At 40.7% G+C, this 25,097-nt stretch overlaps 2 protein-coding genes across 6 annotated transcripts in view; both read left to right on the forward strand.

Annotated features, from left to right (window-relative positions):
- Positions 1-14,181, forward strand: part of CMSS1 (cms1 ribosomal small subunit homolog) — a 223,665-nt gene extending 209,484 nt beyond the window's left edge. For all 4 annotated transcript variants that reach the window (XM_064725681.1, XM_064725691.1, XM_064725699.1 and 1 more), the window contains 7 exons: positions 2,067-2,196; positions 4,842-4,901; positions 5,604-5,706; positions 7,127-7,187; positions 8,017-8,104; positions 9,729-9,817; positions 13,947-14,181. In XM_064725681.1, coding sequence (XP_064581751.1) covers positions 2,067-2,196; positions 4,842-4,901; positions 5,604-5,706; positions 7,127-7,187; positions 8,017-8,104; positions 9,729-9,817; positions 13,947-14,030 — 615 coding nt within the window. In that variant the 3' untranslated portion in view covers positions 14,031-14,181. The remainder of the gene's footprint in view (positions 1-2,066; positions 2,197-4,841; positions 4,902-5,603; positions 5,707-7,126; positions 7,188-8,016; positions 8,105-9,728; positions 9,818-13,946) is intronic.
- A 1,124-nt stretch (positions 14,182-15,305) lies between these two features.
- LOC135442976 (cell cycle control protein 50C-like) lies at positions 15,306-24,731 on the forward strand. Of its 2 annotated transcripts, none has more exons than XM_064703252.1 (7): positions 15,306-15,522; positions 16,304-16,410; positions 17,532-17,633; positions 18,974-19,064; positions 21,451-21,588; positions 22,599-22,808; positions 23,562-24,731. In XM_064703252.1, the coding sequence occupies exons 1-7, from the start codon at positions 15,306-15,308 to the stop codon at positions 23,750-23,752; spliced, it is 1,056 nt and encodes a 351-aa protein (XP_064559322.1). In that variant the 3' UTR covers positions 23,753-24,731. The 2 variants fall into 2 exon arrangements, with proteins under 2 accessions (XP_064559322.1, XP_064559317.1); XM_064703247.1 differs by having other exon boundaries at positions 15,306-15,518; positions 16,300-16,410.
- The last annotated feature ends 366 nt before the right edge of the window (positions 24,732-25,097 follow it).

Here is a 25,097-nt window from a genome sequence, read left to right on the forward strand (position 1 = left end):
CCTGCATGAGGAACATTTCCCCACAGCACTCCTTGAAGGAAGAGAGTTTGCTCAGGTGTCCCTGCTCTTGCTCTTAAAGAATTTCTCATTGTATCAGGCTTCTCCCCTCCAGAGGGCAATAATTTTTTGAAGGAACCAAGTGGCACAATGAATAATGTATCAGTCCTGTGAATTACACTGAATTACCAGGTAAAATGAGCCTGATCTGTCTTGCTGTCTGCTAAATCAGAGGTTCCCAAATGTGGATCATTTCAGAGGCTGCTTGTGAAGCAGGGCTGGGGAAAAGCATCTGGGGTTGTTGGGAAGAACAAAGGAGAGGTTTGGTTGTGGGTCTCACAGAGAGGCTGGCTGTGCTCCCACGGCCTCTGGTGAGCTTTGGGAAGGCACTTGTTCCATGGCAGGAAAATACAACAGTGGTAAGTGAAGGGGAATCTTGGGGAGGAGTGCTGCAGATGGAAGCACTGCAGAAACCTGCAGAACAGCCAGAGGTCCTCCACAAAGTCTTCCAGGGACTGCAGAGGGCTTTGCACCAGGCCAGAGCTAGACTGAGAGGAAGGCAAAACCACTTCATCTCCATGTCTCCCACTGCCAAAGGCTCAGTTAGGGTCTTGCAAACCCACAGGTGGCTTTTAGCCGGGCTGAAGCAGGCAGTGCCGAAGTGGCAGTGGTGGGAGAGGCAGTGCTTGCCTTGCCTGTGCTGTTTTGGCAGCCCCAGATGGCCCTTCCCTGTTCAGCATTCTGCCCTCCTGCAGCTGTGGTTGGAGTGTTTGGGGTGTATTGGGCAGGAGGGACAGACAGAGTGATGGGGGTGGAAGAGAGGAGGGAGTGGGTGCTGAGATGGAGTGAGGGAAAGAATGGATGGAAGAAGGTCTGTCCCTGACATTACAATTCCTGCCATACTTCTCTTCAAAATTTTGATTGATCTTTGCTGTCCTGAGCCTCAGCCTGCCAAACTAAAGGTACCCATCGTCCCTCCAAAGCTGCCAAACATTTTTCCAGATCCACTTCATCTCTGTGAAATCCCACTTTGCCTCAAAAATACAGACCCCTTTGCTCCATCCTGACCACACCCTTCTGCTCCTTTTCATTTCTGCTTATGCTACCATGTGTCTGTTCCCTTGATGTTGAGTTCAGTTTAGCTTACACAGCTAAGAAACCTTGAATTGTCCTTTCAAAATCTAAACACATCTCAGCAAGAACTAGAGAGGCATCACATTCTTGTCATTCTCTCCAGACTGCCTCTGTCCTTGCAAATTTGCTGTTTTCTAAAATACTTATCATTTGCTTCTCTTAAGTGCTGGCAATGGGAGCCTTGGGCTATTCTAACCACATATTCCATTTAATTACGGCAAAAAATACAGCAATCCTTTCACTTCGATGAGAATTCAGACCTGTTACCTAGTAACATTCCTAAGGTGCAGAACACAATCATTTTGAACTCATGTTCAGTCTCTAAAAATTATTAGTTTTTAAAAAAAATTACAGTGTGGAAGAGCAAAGCAGCTGTGAGTTCCTGCTGCTTGACCTGTGGTTCTGTTGTTTTAACTCATTTTCATCACCCTGGCGTGGTGTTCTGTGCATATAGCTAACCATCTTCCCTTCCAAATATAGATAGATAGTTACCTTGTTTAAATCAAAATATAACCATATCACATATTATCACTTGATTCCTGTTGTTATGCCTTAAGAATAATAAACTAAAACAAATTAGGCGGAAAAAAGCCTGAACTTTCAATCTGATACTAAAGTGTAGCAATAGCAAAACTCAAAAAGAGCTTTCAGTTGTGTTTTTGTTACAGCAGCATTTCAGGTGAGTGCACAAGATTTTTAATGTTCAGGCTCACAGACCATCCTGTGCAAGTATCTCAGCTTGCATCTGAAGTCTGGATTCCCTCTAAAAACAAAGGGAATCTTGGCCCATTGTAAGTTGTTTTCCCAATTAAGCCATAATTGAACTGATATAATTGTATAAAGATATGGAGGAGCATTTATATACAGTGTTGTTAGCTAGCCAAAGAGCTGTGTAGAAATACCATATTAATATCCATTTTACTTGGATTTTTTAGAAGAAGATTTCTGATGTTCTGCAAAAATCTGCTCCAAAACCTGGTGTCCCTGCAGATCTACAAAATCTGCTTAGTCAACATTTTGGTGAAAACCGGTCTGTGATTGAAATAGAGGAGTTAAAGCTGTCAGGTAACTTATCCTGTATTTAATATATAAATATTGTTTTTTTCATGATACTGTTGACTTCTTTTTCTGCAGAGGAAAGAAGATTTTTGGGACATAATTGATTTATACTTTTTAATGAACATATTTTCTTATATTTCTGTCTTACTGTATATTAATTTGCTGTTTAAGTTGAAATGTTGGTTTCTTTGGAATAAATGTGAGGTTTCTTTGAGGAATGAAAATAAAACATTGCAATGAACAATATCCCTTTTTATTATAAAGTATTAATTTCTGGAGCTGAATTTTCTGATAATAATTTTAAGATTCCTAATAGTAGCTCCCAAGAAGATGCTGTGAGAGATGTATTTTGTTCCTGGGATTATCTGAGTCAATGCATAATAAGGGGCTGACAGAAATAGACAAAGGAATAATGAGGCATCATTCTCATATGGGTATGAGATTTGAATGCAGTGGTTTGTCAGGGAGTGGCATGAATCGAGGTGATAATTTTGGTCCATGTGCAAAGTTACCAAATTTTAGCCATGGGCACTCTTTTTGTTCCCGGTATCCTGCCTCCAGTTAAAAGCCAGATAGAAGAGGCAAAAAGCAGGACAAAGCAGGCTTAGCTTCTGTCAGTTGGAGGTTGCATTGGAGATGATGGCAATGCCGAACTTCTCTGCCTCTCCTGTGCAGACACTGTCCATTATTTGTTGGTAGGGATGATGAAGAGCAGCAGCCTGGTACCAACCTGCACTCACCTTTGGGACTTCTTGAACTGTCAGTGACCTGTGCCCAATGCAGGAGCCTTCTAGTCCAGCGGTGCTTTTGATTTATTAATGCATAAACCTGTCTCTCTAGGTGCTCTTCCTTAATTCCCATGATTCTAGGTGAACCCTTCATTATTTCTGTGGGGCAGTCTCAGCTTTGTTACTGGATCAAGAAAACCTGGAAAAATCCCATATAGATTTCTTTGAAAAGCTTGTGTTAAGTATTTTTTTGGTATATAAGATTTTTAGGAAATAATAAATGGGTTTGGTTTCTTTCTTATTAAAAGAGCCCTTTGGGCTACTGAAGTCACCCATTTCCATATGTGTTGGATGGCTATATTTTTCCTTATTTTTTTTGCTGGGAGTTGAAGGCTCAGAGTGCCAAGGAGTTTATGAACTTGTACAGCTGTCAAGTCATTCACGTCAAAGCACCGAGTAAATAACAAGCAGCTACATTGGAGTGGTGTGTCCCTGTTCACTGGCAAAGTGCAGAAGGTCAGGGTTGGTCAGAAAGTCAGCATAGTCTCTTGCTGCAGTCTGGAGCTGTGTGTTTCTTCCTCCCTTTCTTAAACTTCTATTTAAAACTGTTGTGAATACTGCACTGTTGGTGAGGAGTCAGTGACTGAAGCTGTGTCCTTCAGAAAGGACCTCTTGAGCTGTCAGTCATTAATGAGAACATGTATTCAGAAGATCAGCCCCTGCCCATCCCCACAAGCATCAAGTGCATCTTTAAACATGATTTTTAAAGTAAATCAGCTGCTGAGGCTTCAGTTGTCCATATTCATTTCCTTTGAAACTCAAGTTCCAGTAAATGTCAGTCTCAGGATTTAATAGGAATCAGTGCAAAATAAAAGTTTTTGCAGGACAGGACTTCAGCCAGGCATTGGCTACAAAGCAAGTTTGTCACATTGTCTGTTCTGATGGAGATCTTGGATGGATGCTCTCTGCATTAGCACAGTGCACCATCCATGTGAGCATGAATAATGTCTTTGAAGAAACCTCCTTAGTTTAGAAAATGGATTAGCAAACATCCATGGGCACCCTGAGGGGCTGTGCTTCATGCAAGATGGTGACAAATATGTAAGCCTTTGAGGACAGAAGAATTGTTAATGCTCTGCAAAAGCATGTTGTTCCATCAGGCAAAGAGCTCTCAACAACAGTGGCAAGTTTTCAAACCATGGAATTTTAATCTCCTTTTTAAGAACTTTGATTTTCTGTATAGGCATGAGAAAGGACCTTCCAAAGAACCTGTTAGGACCTCCATTGCCATTATATGAAATTAAATGGCATGTCTGCCACAGAGTGCTTTTAAAAGACACTGTTAACAGTGACCAGAGAAAAGGAGGTCAGCAGGAAATGGAAGAAGACAGGGCACTGAAAATGCTGTGGAGATGTTGCTGTTAGGGTTGATATAGTTAGGTGGATTGCCACAATATGGAAGACCAGAAGATTAGCAAACTTACTGACAAGTAAATTATTGGTAGATTCTTGCATTTACACAGTGTGAATCATTTGAGGGATGTACAAACATATTTCATCACAGGTACATTGGAGGAACAGTCTAGAGGTGTAAGGCTTTTGGCTGAGCCTTTGATTCATTGTGACAAAGACATATGAAAACTTTCTTTAAAGCATGGGATCACACCTGTACTGCAGCCCAGTATTCAAGGTTTCAGGCTGGGTGAAAAAAAAGAAATTGCAATTCAGAGATGTTACCTTCATTGATTTAACCCATACAAAGTTTCTTCTACGTTAATTTTTGTTTCAGAAATGGTAATTTATTGATGATGGATTTATGAAGGTGGGATTCCATCAACATAACGAGTGGTTTTACTGCAAACATATGTTCTCCCTTTGCTGTTAAAATACACCACAAAAATATTTTTTCCTTTATGTTTTCAGATTCCTGCTTTTTGCCAGCCAATGATCTTACCCACAGTTTTTCTTCATACCTGAAGGAAAGTGAGTTTAAATGTTGGTCCGGATGAAAGTTGTATGAAAAATATAGTTAAGACAATATTACTGAAATTTTATATGTAGCTCCAAATATTGCTTATTATGAAATATTAATTACTTTAAGGCTTTTAATTTCTTTTAATTACAGGTCTTTTTTTTCTGGTTCTTATTTAGTTTATCACTTTTTTCTCTTTTTTTTTTGTATCAAAAATGTTCTAGGCTTTTTCATAATTTCTAGGGATTATTTGTCAGTAATTTATTGTGGCTTCATGAGTAGGTTTATGTATTATCTTAGAATGAAAGTCCTGCAGCTGTCTGCTGACATGAACCAAGTGAATTTTTTTTTTTTTTTGTATATTTATATAGAACTCCTGGTCTGGTAAATGTATCTTTGCAGATGGTTTTCTCTGATACAAATTGCCATATGTGGCAAATGAAGACAATAAGCTCATCACCTTAAAAACTGTTGATTGTTAATGCTTATCTAGTTTCTTCAGTTATGTGATATTTCTGTATTTTATTTATTTTGGGCATTCCATTTTCCAGTTTCTCAGCCATGACTAAATACAAAAGCGATGCCAAAGTTCCAGACCTCAGAGGAGTCAGCATGTGTGTTCTTGCTGCTGGCTACCATTCATCATGTACTCTAGTAATTTAAAACTGTGGCCTGCAGTACTTTGTGTGGCTACAAGGGCTTTTCCATTGCAGTCTGTCCGAAGTGGGCGAAGCTCCGGAGGAACCACAAGGAGAAGAAGTCACTGGTGATGTTGGTTCTCTGCAGCTCTGCCCTGCGCTCCTTGGAGCTCATCAAGTATGTCAGCAGCAAGGGCTGTGTTGAGGTTGGCAGGCGGTCAGCAGTTTTGGCTCAGATCCTCAGGCAAAAAGGCAAAACTGGGACACTGTCCTCTGCTAGCCAGCAAATTCACTGCCTCAAACTGATGCAATGTCCCTTCCTTCTTTAAACTCTGGGAACATGGTGTTCGGATTTGGACTCAAGTAATGCTCAGGACTTCACTTGCCTGGGAAGTGTTACTTTTGTTAAAAACCAAAAGTAAAGTGTAATCAATTTAGGGGAAATATGGAACATGTTATACTTGGGAGCAGAGTAAGCCCATAAAGCATCATGATCCACCACTAGAAGTCAAGGCTTTGCACCAAAGGCAGTGAAGACATGGCATTTCAGGGCCTCAGATGCCAAGGTGTGTCTGGCCTGAGTGCCTCCAGGGCTGTGTCAGTGTTCTCAGCTGGCTCAGGCTGGCAAAACTGCTGGGCAGAGATGACAATTTTCAGTGTCCCCTGTCACTATTTATTCCCCTTCTCTATCCTCTCACTTCTCACGCCGGAAGTTTTGATGACTCTGATGAATTGATGGATACCTCACAAATTTCATGTTTGTCTTCTATGTCTTGACCCTACTTATCTGTCAGTACAAACTGAGATGGAGATTTGGGAAGTTTGATTCCATGACACAGATGTAAGCATAGATAAGGCAGATAAGTGCCAGTCATGCATGCAGAGACTAGCACCTGAGACTTAGGTGGTTTAGATGTAGATAAACCTTTAGCTTTGCAAATTAGAAATTTTTTGCACTGTAAGAAGCGTGCAGAACAAGCATTGAACAAGCATGACATTAAACAAATACTGAATATGTTGTCTCCTGTTTGATGAATACAAAACATAGAGTTATTATGGTGTGCCAAAATGGAGTGTCAGAAAAACAAGATTTCTAACAAATTAGTTTGGTTAATTGGAATTTGGACAATGTCTGCAGTAAAGACAGTGGCAGCCTAGGTTGTCCCAGCAGCCATGCTTTAGAAAGACTGAAATGTAGATTTGTCCATACACAGCCCCTTCCTTTTTTGCACACACACTCATATTCACTAATGCCTTTATCTCAGTAACGGAATAATTTTTTAATTAGGATTTGGTGATTAACCAGTTTTGAACTAAGCTAGCTGTGAAAGCACAGTCTGTAATATTAAATATTATCTGACAATCTATTTGAACAATATTGCCCTGATATCTTCCACTCTGTCTTGTCCAGTTCTTGATCTCTGTTGGTGAGTAGCAAACAAGAATGTACACAGTGTTCAGAGTACAACCAGAGTTCACTGGGGGACTGTGTGTGTCTCAAATGTATTGAGAAATGCCAGTTGGTTTTTCTTTCCTCATGTGTGGTCTTAAGCCCAGCCCTGCTTCTTGTACTTCACCATTCTTTTTTTTATTATTAGATCAATGACAGCCTTTAAAGGAGATTGCAGAGTCATCAAGTTGTTTGCAAAGCACATAAAGGTAGGGAATTTTAATAGAGCAAGTAAACACCTAAATAGAGTGATACAATTTTCTTTTTAAATCCTTTGGCACTAGTGCCTTTCATACAGTGTTCATATGAAGTTCCTTGCTTTAGGTAGTGCTTCCTTTGGTAGCCCATTGCTGCAGTGGGAAGAATTTCACTGAGCACCATCTCCAGTAGCTCTGGTGCAGCCCTGTGCAGAGCGCAGATGCTTGTGCACCTGCTGAGTTCCACTGTTCACATCCCCATCAGGTGCTCCTTCAGTGCCAGCAGGCTCACACACAGCTCTGTGCAAGCAAACTGTCCACCACCCACACTTGGATTCTGAAAATTGCATGCCTGGATCCCCAGTATCCACCCCTGTTAGAAAGCACAAATTATTGGGAATAATGAATGGACAGTTGGCCTTTGATATAAATGCTGTCAGACATGCAAATGTCATTTGCTTTATTTCAACTTTTTCCAGTATCTTAATCTTGAAGGACTTCTGAGTTAATTCAAGTTTTTCAGTATTCCAGAGCATTTGTTTAAATGCTGAGCGGTTCTTGCTGTTCTCACCTCCAAAAATAGTTGGTGCAATAGCAGATTTTTAAAGTTAAAAAAGATTGAACCTCTCGAGAAGTGTGATGCCCAGCTGGCTTGCTATATTTCTTTAACTTTCTTCCAGATATAATCATCTGACAGTTTGAAAGGCAAATATAATTTTTTTACTTGATGGTGTTCTAGAAAGAATACAATGAGATCTTGAATTTATTTCCAATTCCTTGAGAAGAAATTTTAAGACAATTATGGGTTTACTGTTGATTTTTCTTTCTGTCTTCAAATTAGATAAAGGAACAAATGAATATGTTGGAGAAAGGCATGTTCCACATTGGGGTTGGAACTCCTGGGAGAGTAAAGGCACTAGTGGAGCAAGGTAGGAGAACAAGGAGGGTTTCCTTCCTAGGCGTTTTCTGTTTGGTCTCATGAGAAGTGAAACTTAAACTGGTTTTTTTTAGGTTGACATGAACGTGTAGATTTGGGTACTAAACTGTATGGTTCTGTTTCTTCACTTGTGCTATGTCAGTCAAAACAAGGTCAAGGTTCTGGTGCTTTGTTTTATGATCGCTTTAGGCTGGCATAAGCCAGTATTAGCAGAGAAAGGCAGAGAAATGTTTCCTCTCACCTGCCAGTCAGTGCTTATTCCCTCTTCCTGCTCCCTGTGCAAGCCCAAGAGTCTGTGTGGCAGCTCAGTGAAATGACCCCAATTAAACCAAAACCAGCATGCACACAAAATCAGGTAATGAGCAGGCAGAGGTGGGGGACTTCCTCTTTTGGCAGAAATACTGATTTATGTTGACTTGAAAGTGATTGCAAAACCATAATGTGAGATTTAAAGCTCCAGGAAACCAAACACTGCGAGTGGATCAAAAGGGAACAGTGGCAGAAGTCACTGTATCATATGTTAATGTGAGCTTAGTGTAAACTTTTGTGAGGCATGTAGGAAAGATCTGCTTGCTGATCTGATCTTATTTCTCATTTGCCTGTAATAAAAGTAATTATTCTCTTTAAATCTTTTAAATTTTGAGTATTTTTACTTACTCAATAGACAGCATGTACACAAAGAAAAAGAAACAACAAAATGACAAGATGATAAGGCAATTCTTTCTATTGCTCTTATGCAATACACTGTTTTGCTCTGACTGTGGTCTCTTGGTCAGGGACATCAGGCAGTGGGTTTGGGACTCTACTGCTCCTTCCAAAAGAGTGCAGGAGTAACATCATTTTGTTGCTTCCACCAAGATTAAATGTTGGTGCTCAGCACATCAGCACATTGCCATGAGAGTAGTGAGGCACTGGAACAGGTTGCCCAGAGAAGCTGTGGATGGCCCATCCCTGGAAATGTTAAATTTTATCCCAAGCTCTAATTCTTTTTTGACAGTTTAGTGTTGGAGTGCTGGGACACTTAGGGAAGGGAGAGGAATCAAAACTGATGGGGAAAAATGGTGAGCATCATGTAGAAGACCAGGGAAAAAATAGGAGAACAGCTGAAAAGTTCAGAAAGTTCAGAAAGGAGCTTCTTTTTCACCACCACTTATTTGAAGGATAAAGAAATTCTTCAGCAGCACCACTGACCTGACTCATATCCACAGAGCACCCTGTCCTGTGAATTGCTGAACACTGTCTATTCCTGTTAACATCAATTTTCAGGTTAGGGTCCTTGTAACTTACCAGTGACATCAGCTGTGGAAATTCAACTCCTGTAGTTTCATCAAGAGGAAGCTTGAGGAATTACTTTCTGGCAGGATGTTAAGCTCTTGACAAGTCTGGCAGCAGTAGTTTTTCTGCTTTTGTGTTTATCTTCCAAGAAGGCATGAGATTATGTGGCTAAGGGAGTTTGCAGTGTCAGTGCATTCGTTTTCCAAGCAGCAAATGTAGTACTTAAGTGTTCAGAGATTAGTTTCCTTGGAAACAGACAGCAAAAGATGTAAAAGCCAAAAATCATTTTGATAAGCACATGTAATATTATCTTGGTAATAAAAATTATGTTGCCTTTTTAGATGCCCTGTGCTTAAACTCTATGAAATACATGATTCTGGATTGGAACTGGAGAGATCAGAAACTGAGGAGAATGATGGACATCCCTGAGGTATTGTATAAGCACCTGTATATGTTCTATTCTGTGTATTAAGTACTTCTGTTGGTAGCTCTCAGGTCTTGGTCAGTAAAGTTTTCTTTCTGTAAAGCTGTCTTCAGTGGGAAAGGAACACAAAGAAGTTCACATTGGCTGAGAAGTCTGTACTCCTGGGTCTCAAAATTATTTCCTGAAAAGAATTTTTCCTTTATTGTTGCGAGTCACAGCTGTGTGGTTGTGCTGTGGTTTCCCCTGTTTGTGCTCCATGGATATTCTACCTGTCCCTAGGAAGTTCCCTCAGCAGGAGAATTTTGTACAGAGTCCTAAACCTCAACAAATGAGAGAGATGGGCATCACCAACTGTGTGAAATTTAACAAAGGGGAGTGCTGGATTCTGCACCTGGAATGGGGCAGCCCTGGATGTACAGACAGACTGGGAATGAGACCTTGGAAAGCAGCACCATGGAAAGGGACCTGGAGGTCCTGGTTGGTGGAAAGTTGAATCTGAGCCAGCAGTGCCCTGGAGCCAGGAGGGCCAGCCCTGTCCTGGGGGCATCAGGGACAGCATGGCCAGCCAGGCAGGGAGGGGATTGTCCTGCTCTGCTCTGAGCTGGGCTGGCCTCACCTGGGATCTTGTGTGTAGTTCTGGTCACAACATGAGTGTCCAAAGTTGGGTAATGAGGATGAAGAAGGGCCTCGAGGGAGAGCCCTGTGAGGAGGGGCTGAGGTGTCTTGGGCTGTTCAGTCTTGAGAAGAGGAGGCTGAGGAGACACCTCACTGCAGTTACAAATTCCATGTGGGGGTGAGAGGAGAGGCACTGATCTCTGCTCTGTGGTGACCAGGGACAGGACCTGTGGGAGTGGCCTGAAGTTATATCAGGGGAGGTTTCAGCTGGATATTAGGAAAAACATTTTTAATCCAGAGGGTGGTTGGGCACTGGAACAGGCTCCCCAGAGCAGTGGTCACAGCACCAAGCCTGACAGAGTTCAATGAGTGTTTGGACAGTGCTCTCAGGCACAGGGTGTGACTCTTGGGGTGTCCTGTGCAAGGCCAGGATTTGGACTTGATCCTTCTTGGTCACTTCCAACTCAGCATATGCTGTGATTCAGTGAAAAGTTTCCTCAAAAACTAAACAAAACTATGGCCAATCGTCTATGTTTCTCCACCTGAGAGCAACATAGTAAATCTACAGACAGTTCTCTTGGGTTTTTTTTTTTTCTTGTCTTTCTTGTCCTTTTCTTTTCTTTTTTGTTTCTTTTGACAAGACATAGAGTACAAACAACTTAGACCCATCCATCACTTGCGCACTCCTTGTAAAATAATTCCCAATTCTTTCCAGTTCTGTAATCATGCTTTTGTATTTCTTGCTGTAACAAGCTGTGTTTACAGTCTGTTGTGGGGTATCACCTATTTCCAGCCAGATGAAGAGGCAGTTTCCTCCATTAATGATTGTTAGAAAGCCCCCAATTTCCTGCACAGTGTCTTGAGGTTTGTGCGTTTAGAGCAGGCCCATACATGGAACGAATCTCCAGGGAAAAGATTGCATATAAGCATTAAAAAAGATTGCTTATTCTTTTGCATATAAATATGAAGCTGTTTCACAAGTGAAACAAATTATCAGTCATTAATCCATTTATGTACTTGTATAAGTATTTGAATGTGCTGCATTTTACAGCCCCACATACACAAAACAAAACTAAAAAAATACATTGAAGAAATGAAGTAGCAAAAAACCCTGCCTTTGCTTTTTTGGCGGCAAGGAGGCTCCCTCTTGTGGCTAATTCATAAGGTTCGTTTTGTACAATACATAAGGCTTGTTTTGCATGATGCTTGCACTTACCTGTAAGTTTTTTAAAGAACAGAAAACATGAAATCACAGACAGTACAACACAAAATCACAGGCCGTACAAAAGGTGTTGATGGCAGTGGGATGGATTTTTTAAGTTAGCTGAAGTCAACATCAATAAAGTAGACCATAGGTGATCCACCTCCAAAAAATGAAGATTATGTTGCCACTATTTCATTTTGGGCTATTGCAAACCTCAGGTATACCTTTCAGTTCACTGTAGGCAGCATCATGGTCGTTCTATGTGTCTGTCTAGAAATATAGGCCTAAAGTTGTGACTCCTGGTCTGTGTTATGAAGACAAAATCCTAAGGCTGTCTTAGCATAAAAATTTAAAGCTTAGTTCAAGTTAAATCTGGGGAAGAACACTGGACCATCATATATTGTGTTAGGATAAGCAATAGATATTTGTGTATGATTACAGAATAGTGAATATGTAATTACAGAAAAGTCTTCAAGCTGCTCTTGGCTCATGGAACACATCATAAAGGCAGGTTTTTAACATCTTGGGCTTTGTAAGTGAAGTATTTTGCAGGTATCTATCCCACTGCAGACATCAGGCAGATTCCTTAAAGTTGTGTATAAGGAATGTCAAAAGCGAAAGACACCCAAATAATGTTTTGGTGATATCTTAACATCACATATAAACCAATGGGATGTTCTAGCAACTTGTGGGCTTCAAATATAGAATACAGTCCTAGTCAGCTTTTCTAATTGTATAGAAAAATGTCAAATACATGCTATGAATACTCATAAGTTGTCTCAAAGAGAGGAAATACAGTAGCAAAGGCAATTTTTAGAGTAGGCTGTTTGATGTACTAATTTATTTTACCTGTGTTAGTTATGGAGGCAAAATTGTACACTTAAAGTTAGAAACTCAGCATACTGGCCTATTTTCAGTGCAAACCTCAATTATCAATAATTTCTTTGCATACTTAAGGTGCAACATTGCTGAATTTCATTTTGTTTAAACCAGAAAGCAAGAACAACTGGAAGCACATGTCCATTGTACTTGCTGTTTTGGTAGTCACACAGTGTTCAGTGGAGAATTATGTACACAGAATTATATTTATATTCTAATATATTAGAATATTATATTATAATATATAACATTGTAATATAATTGTTATATTATTGTATTTATATTTTAATAAATATACAAATTTAAAAGCATATGGATCTTCCCACGTGGCAGTTCTGTATGTCATCATATCCACACAAGGGATGGTGCCCTGATCCACTGCTCTGTCAGCTCCCTCAGCATCTCATTAGTTAATGCTGCTGAGATTTTTCATTCTCTGTTCCTTCATTCATCCTAAACAATGGAGAGAGGAGATGAAAGCTCCCAAAGAAACCACAGGAGAAGTGAATGAGTTTATCAGAGTTTGTCTTGGCATGCTGGAATTGAAGTAAAGCATAAAGGTGTAAATAAAAATGGATTGTATATATTTGATCTGACCAAAGGACAAGTTTCCTTTCAACAAAACCCAATATTGTATTGTCTATAAACAATACACACACCAAGCCTTCAGAAAATTTGAAAATATGCTAAGTTTAAGTTGCAGATGTCATGAAAATAAAAGGTTTGTGAGAAATGGAGTTGTGATAGAAAGACAACTGTGTTCACTTTTGTATAGCACATCCAGTCTGAAATTGAGCCTGGCTGGGCTTTCTTACATCATTTATTCCTCTGCAAAGTGGAGGCATGAAAGAATATAATCCTGAGAGAAAACCTGCAAACAAGGGATTTGTAGGTGGTAAGAGGGAGCTATAAGGAAACTCCAGACTAAGCATAAAGAATCTTGTGTTCCCTCTGAAGTATGTAGTCAATATTTACTCTGTAATACATTTGTTTTATCTTTAGATAAGCCATAAGCCACGGCCATATCAGTGTCATAAACCAAAGTACTTTGTACTGCAGCACAGCAGACCTGACCTTCATGCTCACTTTCATTCAGGTGTCTCAGACACAGACAGGGCTGTGCCCCTTGCACTGCCCTTCATCTGCTTTATGCCAATTGTTGCTCTGGAAAGTTCTGTGGGGATTGTGCAGCCCAGGATGGGCCCTTTGCTGTGGTGTGCTTTATCAGCTCTGCCAATGACAAACTTTCTGTGGCCATGTGAAATGGGTCTTCAGGGCTGCAGGGCAAATGATGGGTCTTTTAAAAACTGGCAATGTTCTAGAGGACCTTGTATAGGAATCTCTTCTTTAATTTCTATAGTAAAGTGCCTGAGTAAATAAATAATGGTATCATTATCAGTAACTTCTTATGCTTTCTTTGATTTTTGTTTTCTTCAGATAAAGAAAGAAACAATTGACCTACTGGAGAAGAGTATTATAAAGCTGTGCAGAGATGGATCTGTGAAGCTGGGACTCTTTTAATAGTTTACCAACAAGGAAGTAATTTGCAGCTGCATTTTACTATTATCCTGCCTGCAACTGAATTTTGACTTTTCAGAGGTCTCAATACAGAAGGCACATTGCAACTTTTTCTGAGTTTTCTTTTAATAAAAACCTAGATGTTTTGTTTGTAGTTCTAGTATTATTTTTATTGCAGGAACAATGTCATACTGAAACCAGAGTTACACTGCTTTCACCTGCTAGATGTACTACTACATGTCACAAGTAAGACTGAAGATGAGCAAATATGGGTGTGAAAGTCTTTGCACAGCTCAGTTTTCTGTTCCCTCCCTGTGCTGTCCCAAATGAGACGTGTATTTCTGTCATGAGTGTGGTAATCTACTTGCTCTTGGGGGGGTCTTTGAAAAAGTTGTATGAATTTCAGTAACATGATGAAAAGGTATTTTTCACCTATCTGTTCTAGTGCTAACCAAATGCTGCTTTTTGCTCTTATATGATAAATTATCTGGATATTATACTGAGATTTTATTTTGGTTAAACTGTTGAAGTGTGCAAAAAATATTCTTATATCTGTCCATTTAAATTAAAACGAGGTGTGTCTGGGTGATTCTTTTGTTATTGCAGACAGTTGGGAATGGATGGATTCTTTTTCAGAGAATGAGATGAATAGAGATGAGGAAATCATCAGTATCTTGGAAAGCCATTGATCCAAATTGGATATTTTAAAAATGAGTTGTCCTTCTATGATAAAGAACACACAATCTTTTTACAACCTGTAATTGCATCTCAGACAATAGCAATGAATGTAATAGGTTAAAAAAATTGGTTTGGTCTTCCAAAGCCGTGTTCTCTGTCCAGTGCTGTCTCAGTCCTTCCCTAGTGAAATCCTTGTAGGCCCTGCCTGTTAGCTGGGCAGCTATGGAAGTGAAGGGAGAAGAAATAATGCATCTGAAATTACACAGAAATCCCAGTATAGCTGTCAGTATCCCTGCAAAGGAATAAGTCATAACAAATCCCAGTGAGCTGTGGAGCAGGAAAAATATATCTAAGCTTTTCCAGGAGGAATGAACTGGACACCCTGATCAAAGTACACAATCACTTGATTGGTACAAGCTGATCATGGGGATCCAGGCACAAGTACAGGAAACAAGGAAGAGAGAGATCTAGTTAATAAGTAATTCCTCACCACAATGCAAGTTTGAACAACGAATACAGTCTCCCAACAATAAAGACAGTATCTCAGCTGAAACACTCTCCAGCACAAGGATATTACTCCTTTCTCTCACCAAGAAGAAAATGAAAAACAAGACAAGTGTTGTTCCCAGAGAAGGAGAAGCCCAACCTTCCAGGTGTCCAGATAACAGTGCATTCAAACAGCAGAGGCTGCCAGCTTGGAAGCCCCAGCTCACCATTGGATCTGTGCTCTCCAGCTTCTTTCTGACAGGGGCATTCTGCCTCACTGTGGGAGTCTGCCTTGTTCTGTCTGCAAACAGCGTCAGAGAAGTACAGGTTGGTTTGGGAGTGCTGTTCTTTGATATTCTGTAAACTAGAAACCAGGCCAGGTTTGGAGAGAAAAGGCTTTGAGTTTTTGCTTTTGAGTGAAGATGATAGCAATGGCTTTATGCCTTGGACATGTGTCCAGCAGCTGGTATTCCTGTAAAAATCTTCAGAGGCAGTCGGTCATCAATAAAATCAGAGCACTGGGTGGTAATATCTGAAATATGGGTGATAATTACTGCCAAAATGTTGTCATTATCTTCTAGAGTTTTGAAGGGAAATAAGCAAATCCCTCGGAGAGTGACGCTCTGAGAACATACATGTTTGCTGGGCAAAATCTTGAAATACAAGGAGTCCTAATGTTTAAATCCCTCCTGCAGAAAAGATTATTCAGACCTGTGGTGTTGTGAATAGACTCCTGTTTGGAGCCAACACTGAGCACTACACCCAGCAGTGGGGATGGGCCATGATGCATGTGGGGATTTGTCAAGCATTGCTTGGTCAGCCAGCCCAAAGGTGCAGGAGTGTTCTTAACTCAGCACTCCTTTGCTGAGGAGCAGACGTGAAAGTTCTGCAAACCAAAAGGCTTTAAACCAGCTTTAAAATAGGGATAAATTTTGTGGTTGTTCATTGAGGCCAAATCCTCACTCTGCCTCTTCATTTTCAGTGGTTTTGGCTGTCCAGGGTCACTTAGAAGAGAACAGCTCTGAGAAGCCTTGAACCTAAACCACTAACCTTTTCCTATGAGCATGTTCTTTGTGACAGTATCTTTGCTTGTTCACTTCTCCGACAGATAGATTATTCAGATAAATGCTCAAATTGTTCAAAGCTCCGTGAAAACTCCTCTAACTGGAATAAGGAATGCCACTGTTCTATTAATTTCACGCTAAAGGAAGATATATTGGTGAGTGCAAAAACCAACTCAGGTTGCTGTGTACCACCTGTTACTTATATCCCTAAATGATAAAAGACTGTAATTCTGTTCTGTAGAGCTCCTGACTAAATTTGCTTTGTACTTTTTCAGAAGATGTAATGCTCAAAATTTTACAATTTTGCCTGTATTGTTCATTTTGGTACTTATAATCAAGACCAGGCCCCTTGGTTGGGAGATGCCCAAGGAGAAGAAGGGGGTGGAGGGAATGGTGTTTGATTGTGGAGGTGACCTCTCTCTGTCTCTCTCTGAGTCAGTGGCAAAGCCTTGCCCTGGGCCTGAGATTGGTTGTTGCTGCCCTGCTAAACTTTCAAGTGAGAAGGAAATCTGAAGCTCTGACCACTTTACATAAATAGACCCCTGTAGTCATTTTTACAAGAGTTGTGCTGCTAATCCCCAAGGTCCTTGAAATAATTCAAGTTCTAGCAATGTGATTCTGAAGTTTCTTTTGGAAAAAATATTCTTAATTTCCTTCCTTAAACTACAGGTTGTGTTATTGAGACTGTTAAAATGCTTCACGTTCTGCCAAAGAGATTTTATACTTAGTACTGAATAAATGATCCCTTAAAATGACAGTGTAATTTAAAGTCACTTTAGGATTCTTCAGTATTGAGAAGGCTGTTAAAATACTTTGTAATTCCTCAGATTACAGTGATGTTTGAGATGAGAAGTTAATTTAACTGAGTAATGGGTTTTTTATAGTTACATAATCACCTTTCATGCATGATTTGCCTGTCCACCATTCTTCTTTTAATGTGAAGGTTTTTGTGCACCTTCTTTAATGGAAAATGAATGTCTGTCTCTGCAATATGATTCATAGTCATTGCAAGTTCATGGCCAGCCATGCCATCTTGAGTAAAATAATTATCAGATTTTTTTTGGTGATTTAAATTATGTTCAATTTTGTACCAAAACATAAAAACTTACAATTAGGGTAAAGATTAGATTCTAGCCCCTGACTGCTGTATTGCTTAAGGTGTAGTTACAGACATTTTAATATGAGTACTCTCCTCTCCTCTTTTTTAGCAACTAATAAGATTTCTCATTGCCTTCATGAACTCTCCTTATTGAAGAGATTTATCCTTGGATTCTAGGGTGATGTTTTTATGTACTATGGTCTGCAAAACTTCTATCAAAACCACCGTCGGTATGTGAAATCAAGAAGTGACGCGCAGCTGTTGGGCCGAAATGTAAATGTGAGTTTTCTTTTGCTGTTGTGAGATCAGCAGCACTTCCAGCAGGTGTGCCTTGGACCATATGGAGAACCATAAGTGTGTTTAAGTGGCTCTAGGGAGTAATAAAGTACAGATTTTCAGTCTTTGGTCATGGCTTTTATGCTTGTTCAGGCCATTATGCCTAATAAGTTAATAAGAGAGGAAGGTTGAAGGGGGTGGGGGGTAAATAAAAGATGTCAGCCCTGTCTTGCAGTTCTCAAACCTGCACCTTGTAGTGCTGATTAAAAATACATTGTCTTTTTCAAATAAATATGCAGAAAACCTTTCCTTCTTGTGTTGTCACTTTGCTTAGCCAGAAGTGTTTTAAGCTGTGCTAGGGAATGCAGTTATTCTAAGTCTTTAGTTTTTCCATCTGGCTTTGGAAGCGGGAAAGGAGCAGGAAAAGGTTAGTTCTGAAAGAAGTGATCATGTAGTGTTCTAAGTATGCAATTCAGAAGTCTAAAGAGGGAGTAGACAGCATCACCTGCAGCAGACCTGCATAAGGGAACTGGAGAATGCAATCACGACATTCAGGTTTTTGCTTACAAATCTAAAGCATATCTTATTTGGCTTAAAGTAGCATTTCTTAATATACACATAGTCCACATGTCCTTTCAGTACATATGATGGTTGTGCCATGGTAATCTGTTGTTTCTCTAAAATGCTTCTTACAACTCTCAAGACATGTTCTTCATTTCTATAAAACGCTTCTTAAAACTCTCCAGGTGTCCTGTCAGCTTGTTTGTTTGCATAAATATGCAGCTGCTTTTGGTTTTTGTGCCCATCAGACACACAGCTCTTTGGAGTTACTTGAAAATGTTTCTGTGTTGAAACCTGAAGATTTATAGTTTCTTATAAAATGGGGTAGGAAAGATGTGGTAAGGCTGAGGACTTCTGATTTTCATTCTGTATCTTCATACATCAAGATTTGGCCTTGTTGACCTGCAGTAATTTGGCCAACTACATCTGCTGTTCTCCAGCACTAATTGAGCCCAGGTCAGAATTAAAAAGAAGGTAAAATAAGGTCTTCACTGGAACTTTTTCAGTTGTAGCCATTTTACAATAGCAGATCCCCAAACCTGTTTTTTGTAGTCTGGAGCTTACAAGTCGGCAGCAGAATTTGGTGAAGACCTTAAGTTTCTGTGCCTAGATTTGGAAGGTGTTCCTGAACTACAGACCCATTCATTTGATGTCTCTCTAATGTGACCAAAAGGTACTGGAGACTTAATTGTTCAGTGGCTTTTCAGAAGAAGGCATGGGAGGACACCAATTAAAAGCAAACCCCAGGTCTGTGCCTGATTGTTGTGTGGGCTTGCATGCAGATCCAGAGGAGCTACTGCGCGCCCTTCAGCACCTACAGGAACGGGACCCCGATGGCGCCGTGCGGGGCCATTGCCAACAGCATGTTCAATGGTACGTGGCACCTTCCTCTGCCCCTTCCTGACTCCCTCTGGAGACTGTTCCCTTCCCCAGGCCAGGGCAGAGCTGGTAGTGCAAGGCCTCCACTTTCTCCCATTAAAGGCTTTGGTGGTGCTGCTCTGATGAACATGAGGCTCTGCTTCCTACTGTTAGTAACTGGCCCTTGTTTGGAAACTCAGGGAGATTTCTCATTTTCTAGGGCCCTCTTCCATGTGAGTGTACAGCAGGAGTGAGGAATTTAGGCCCTCTTGAAACCAGGATACAACAGATTTCATGTACTTCCTTGTTAAAAGCACATTCCTGTACAGTGATGGGAGAGCCCAGATCCTGCCTTCCCACAGTCATGTTCTTTGAAGGAGAGTGTTGTGGTTTTGGTTTGATAATTTGAGATTTCTTGACTAGAATAGTCTTTCTTCATTCACTTAGGGAGAGAAGTCTCTGTTGTTAATGTTGCGGAAACTTCTCTAGAAGAAAACATTTCTCTCATGGCTCTCCATTTCTACGAATAGCAGCTGCCCAGGGAAATCTGCAGTCGTGAAATCACTCCCATGTTCCACAAGCTTTTCCCACAGCTGTGTTTATGGGCCATGTCAACTTATGGGGTATTGTTTTAAAGACGAGCTATTTAAAGGCAAATTTTCTCATTATTTGTATCTGAAATCATCTTCTTCCTGGCAGCACAGGATCTTCATCACTCTTCTCTCCTCTGTTCAAACTTCTCATAGGATCACAGCTACTTTAACCTCTGTTTACTTTAGCATGGAGGCCTTTGCTTGATATCTACAATTTGAACACTTTGATCTCCCCATACTTTCATGTGGGGAAAAGAGTCTTTTCTCCATACAATGTGCTAAAAAGCACATTCTTATACCATGATGGGAGAGCCCAGATTTTGCCTTCCCACCATCATGGGCTTAGAAGGAGGGACTCTCCACATTCTCTGCATTACTTTGGATCTTTGGATCTACCCAGTTTCATTTTTGTTCTAGAATGCTGGAAGCATACATAGTGTTAATTTGATCATGGATTTGATCATTGTAGTAATCTAGTGGGCATAATCTGTTTCTGAATACACTTGGGAGATTCAGAATGTATCTTTGGAAGGAAAAGCAACAAAAAAACTACAGGCTTTTCTCCACTACCCCATCGTTTTTGTCTTCCAGTTTCTACCACTCCTTGCTCTCACCCTTTTTTTAACCTGTTCCATGCAGCAGGTTTTGAGAAGGCAGCAGCTCTTTCCAAGCAGCTGCACCACCCACACCAGGGGACTTGTGAACTCCAGTTGCATTCAGTAACTTCTAGATCCGTTTGATTTTTGTCTGCCTGCTTACCCACCTGCTGCTGGAAGTGGGATTTACTGGGCTGGGCTCAGACCTGGACTCAGGCCAGCAGAGCCCAGCTGTGTGCAGCTCACACTGTTCTGGAGCCTGGGAGGGAGAGTCAAGACAAGCAACTGAGCAGGCAGAGCTCAGAGCATTACAATTCCTGTTAATGAAGTGGTGACAAATAGCTGGGGATGTGTTGGGCCACAAAATGAGCATTTCCCAGAAGAGTTTTAAGGAGCTGTGTGAACACAGGTTTTCTAGAAGGAAACAAAAGAAAAAGTATGTTTTCATTGATGCTTATGCAGCTGAGTTGTGCTTTTCATGTCTCCTAAAAGGCAACCCCTCCCCATCTGTATCATCTGATTGTCCCTGCCCATCATCCCATTGACCGCCTGGGGGTTTACAGAGCTGTTAATGCATCCTATAATATTTTTGCCTTATGTTAAACTAATCTATGTAGGAAAATAGTAATGGATAAAAGCAAGTGCTGTTCACCTATTGAAACTGGATGGCATGGTTAGGCACAATTTCAACTAAATGGTTTTTTATTGAAGAAAATATTTGTGTCCAAGTTGGTAAGCAAGCTCTAACTGGCATAAAACTAAAGCAATTTTTATTTCCAAAGGACTGGATTCCCTTGATTGTGCTTTTATCTCTACCCTAGTCCCTGAAAACACATCATGTGTAGCAAAGTTTTGGGACAACTGTCAAAGAAATTCTAGGGGAAACTGGAACAGTAACTTCTGTAACTAGCTAGAGAGTTCAGAAAGTGATTTGCAAAGAAGATGGTCCCACAGGAGTTGATGGACATGAGAAGCACGCACAACATACACAGGGATTGGTAGGAAATGTTCAGTCTTTAAAACTTCAGTAGTTCTAAGACTCTGGTACCTTAGTTCTTCTTGTGAAATGTGCAGTGCTTCATTCACACCCGGGATGTTCAGATTTTCTATCCACTTGAAAGATGCTTCAATGTGCCATATTTTTGTTAGTCATGCTGGCAATTAGAATGACTGTCTTTGACTCACAGATGTTGCTTTTTGTATTCCCTGCAGATACTATTGATCTGTTTTATAATTATAACTCATCTGTGATTCAAGTGCCACTGCTGAAGACTGGAAACAGTTGGTGGACAGACAAAAATGTGAAGTTTCGCAATCCTGAGTCATCCAATCTCTCTGCTGCATTTGCAGGTAAGAATGGTTCTGCTGGCAGTCCTCATCTTTCAATGGCTTCCCTATCTCCCCCTTCATATGTCTCCCATTCTCAGAAAAATCACCTTTGGGAGAAATAGCAAGAAAGCAAGTTGAAGAAGCAGGGTTTAGAGGGTGACTGATAGCAGAAGGCATATTTAGCCAAGATACCACCTTTTAACTTCTTTAATCAGCAACCACAGAAATTGAGAAAAAATTATTTTGGAAGACTGAAGTTAGCCCACACCAACACCCTTCTTTATAGTAATGCCCACACTAACACCCTTCTTCTTGTAATGCCTAATCTGTCCAGAGAAAGCAAGGAAGCAGTTGCTTTTTTTTTTTATCTCATCTTTCCCTCATGCCTTTGCAGATTCTTGGGAAGTTGTGAGACATGGGAGGCTGCCTTTGTCACTAGTTCTTTCAGACTTGTTTCCTAGGGCTGTTTCCTTGTTATGGTTGATCTCTATTGAGTTGGGGCTAAAACCTGCCTGTTGTGGATCAGGGCAGTGCTGAGCTGGGTGCAATGTGCAAGAACTAATGATCTAAGTGGTTTTCATGGGACAGATTCTAAATGCCATAGGCTGTGCCATTAGGCTGCAAAAAAGTGCCTTTCTGATTGTACAGGAATATATTAATATGTAAAAATGAGGGCAAGCTCCTCATTATAGAGAACATATTGCTTGCTGAAGAGACAGGAATCCAGAATAAACAGCATTTTCACTTGTGCAAGTCACTTTGTTTCCCCTTTGCAGGAGAAGGTTCTAGTGTGTAGCATTGAAGGTTCTAATGTGTAGCAGCCCCTGGGTACTGTTAAACTGTTAATTCATGTTTGAGGCGAGTGGACATGCTTGGAGATGCTGTTATCTGGCACATGTATATATAATTTTGGACAGTGTCTTATGTCTCTTCCACAACTCATATTCCGTGTTGGTTATGTGAGGCCCAGAATCTCAGCAACCACAGTTTTTACTGACAGTGTCTTTCCTGCTTTGTCTCTTTGTGACCAGGCACAGCCAGACCTCCTTACTGGCAGAAGCCAGCGTACCTGTTGGACGAGGAAGATGAGAGGAACAATGGTTATGTGAACGATGACTTCATTGTCTGGATGAGAGTGTCGGCCTTTGCCACCTTCCGGAATCTCTACCGGCGCCTCAGACGTGTTCGGCGCTTTGCTGAGGGCCTGCCAGCAGGGAATTACACTTTCAGGATTTCCTACAGTATCCTTTTACATTCCCCAGGGCTCCCAGAGAGTTACAGTGGCATGAAGGTGAATAGGATTTGTGTGGGCAACTGGCAAAGAAGCCATGCAGAACAGTCTTGTGTCAGGAGAGCCCTCAAGGGATTGGGCCATGTCCTGACTGACAAGAGCTTTTGTGTTGGTGATCTGCCCCCTCACAGCCAACTCTGCTGACTAAAGCACTCCTTTTGTCAGCAGGAGTTGTGTCAACATGACCATAAATTGCTCTTCTTTCTCAACTGATAGAAATGTGGTTATAAATGTTCTGTCATGGTGCTATTCTGAAAGCTTCCATGTGAGAGATGAAAGGTAAACTCATATAACATTCTGGCTACAACATATTAGGTAGAGCTGAGCACTTACCCTCACAGAGACTATGTGGAGTATCATGATAAGCTTCCCAAAAGACCCATTTTCAACTGAGCTTTCATAGCAAGTTATTGCAGTAGCAGTCTCATAAAAAATGAATCTGAAATTTACAGTGTTTTGAAAAAGGAAGTATTTCCACATGCACACAAAGACTGTATCTAAAATAACTAGGTTTTTTACCACCAGCTGCCTATCACCTTCCAAAGACCAGCTGGGTTTTTGGATCCAGAATAGCAGAAACATCACCAATGAGTTAAAGGAGTTTTGGCAGCAAATGCAGACCTCAAAACTCTTTATGCCTTGGAAAGCTTTTTGAGTAGCTAATGTACACTTTGTTAGCGATATCTTAACATCCTTCTCTCAGATTTCCCTGTTACCAAATTCAAGGGGAGGAAGCACGTGATTCTTTCAACCGTGGTGTGGAGTGGTGGAAGTAACCCATTCCTGGGAATTGCCTACCTGGTTTCTGGCACAGCAGCAACCCTGGCAGGTTTTGTCATAACTGCCATCCACTTAAAGCTCAGGAAGAAGAAAACATACTTTCAGAAGCAGTAAGGTTCACCTTTCTGAACAGAGACAGAAGTGTGCAGTGAACAAAGAAGGTGCAGTACAGACCTTTCAGTATTTCCCCTGAGCTCTGGACCATTTTCAGTGTCAGGTTTGGTGAATGTAAGCAAAGTGAAGGGCAGGGCGAGTCCATCATCTGAAACCAAACTTACCTGAGGTGCCATTCTCATTAATGTACATGTGAGCCTAAATTTGTTTCCTAGGAAACTTGTAGTGATATGAGCTTCAAACAGCAGATTAGAATTGCAATGGCAAAGAAATTATGTGGTGCCAATGTCTGGCCAGAAGTCAGGGTCCATATTAATTTCTTATTCAGCCCCATAATTCAGACAACATTTCTCTTAACTGGAATGGAGCTTTGGATGGGTAAAAAGTGAACTCTTGATCCAACAAAAAGCTTGAGTAGGTAGAACTTATTGCTAAAATCTGCTTGTGGGCCACATACATGTGCTTAATGGCTTGGCTTGGGTTTTATATACCTTTTTCAGCTATGCTGAAAAAACAACCAGTTTATACCAGTGCATTCACTCCAGTTTGACACCTGATTTGTGATCGAGTACAGGGCATTTATCAGGAGTTCGGAGTTTGGTTAGACCAAATTTATTTGATTTATCTAGCAGGTGAGAGCTGGAGGGCATCCAATCACGTATTTGCATTTTTTAAATTATGGTTCAATACAAATCCTAAATTAAAAGCTCCTTTAATGCAAAATATTTTAACAGAGCCATCTACCTAACCATCTACCTAATTTAACTATTAGACCAAAATTGCACTTCTACCTATCCCATGTGAAAGTTCACAAGTTTACATGACACAGAATGGTAATTTATTGTCAATAAAAAACAAAGCACCAGAAAATCCATCCATTTAAAGTGAACACTGCAGTTCATTAACAGGTTCATCAATTTTTATGTTTCATGTTTAAAATTTTACACATTTAGGACATATTTCTAGTCTCACAAAATGAATGAACAACACTGAAGAATTTAGGTCAAGCATACCATGGCAGATGTGGATTTTTTAAAATAGTTTTTCTGTTGTAAAAGTGCAAGTGGAATAAAACACTTTCAATTACTTTCATAAGTATTTTGTATGCCTTGCCTCTCTCCTAAAAAGCCTTCTCACTAGAACAAGAAAAGAACACAGACTCGAGCAGGAGAAAGGGATGTGGCACAGGGAGCCTGCAAGCCACTGTCATGGCATCTGCTTTTGAGAGTGTCTGGGGCTGGCATGTGGTGCCCTGGGACAGATGGCCCCTGCCGGAGGGGCTGGCAGCACAGGAGGTGCAGTTTCCTTAAGTTCTGCTTTGAAGCTGAGCCATGAGCAGCAGAAG

Source organism: Zonotrichia leucophrys, chromosome 1 (assembly GCF_028769735.1).
Source record: "Zonotrichia leucophrys gambelii isolate GWCS_2022_RI chromosome 1, RI_Zleu_2.0, whole genome shotgun sequence".
Lineage (NCBI taxonomy): Eukaryota > Metazoa > Chordata > Aves > Passeriformes > Passerellidae > Zonotrichia > Zonotrichia leucophrys.

Bases quoted from the DNA above. Each gene is read 5' to 3' on its own strand.
- LOC135442976 (XM_064703252.1), top strand. From the start codon at position 15,306: ATGAAAAACAAGACAAGTGTTGTTCCCAGAGAAGGAGAAGCCCAACCT. The intron at 16,411-17,531 runs GTGAGTGCAAAA...CTTGGATTCTAG, and splicing joins CGCTAAAGGAAGATATATTG to GGTGATGTTTTTATGTACTA. The intron at 22,809-23,561 runs GTATCCTTTTAC...TCCTTCTCTCAG, and splicing joins CACTTTCAGGATTTCCTACA to ATTTCCCTGTTACCAAATTC.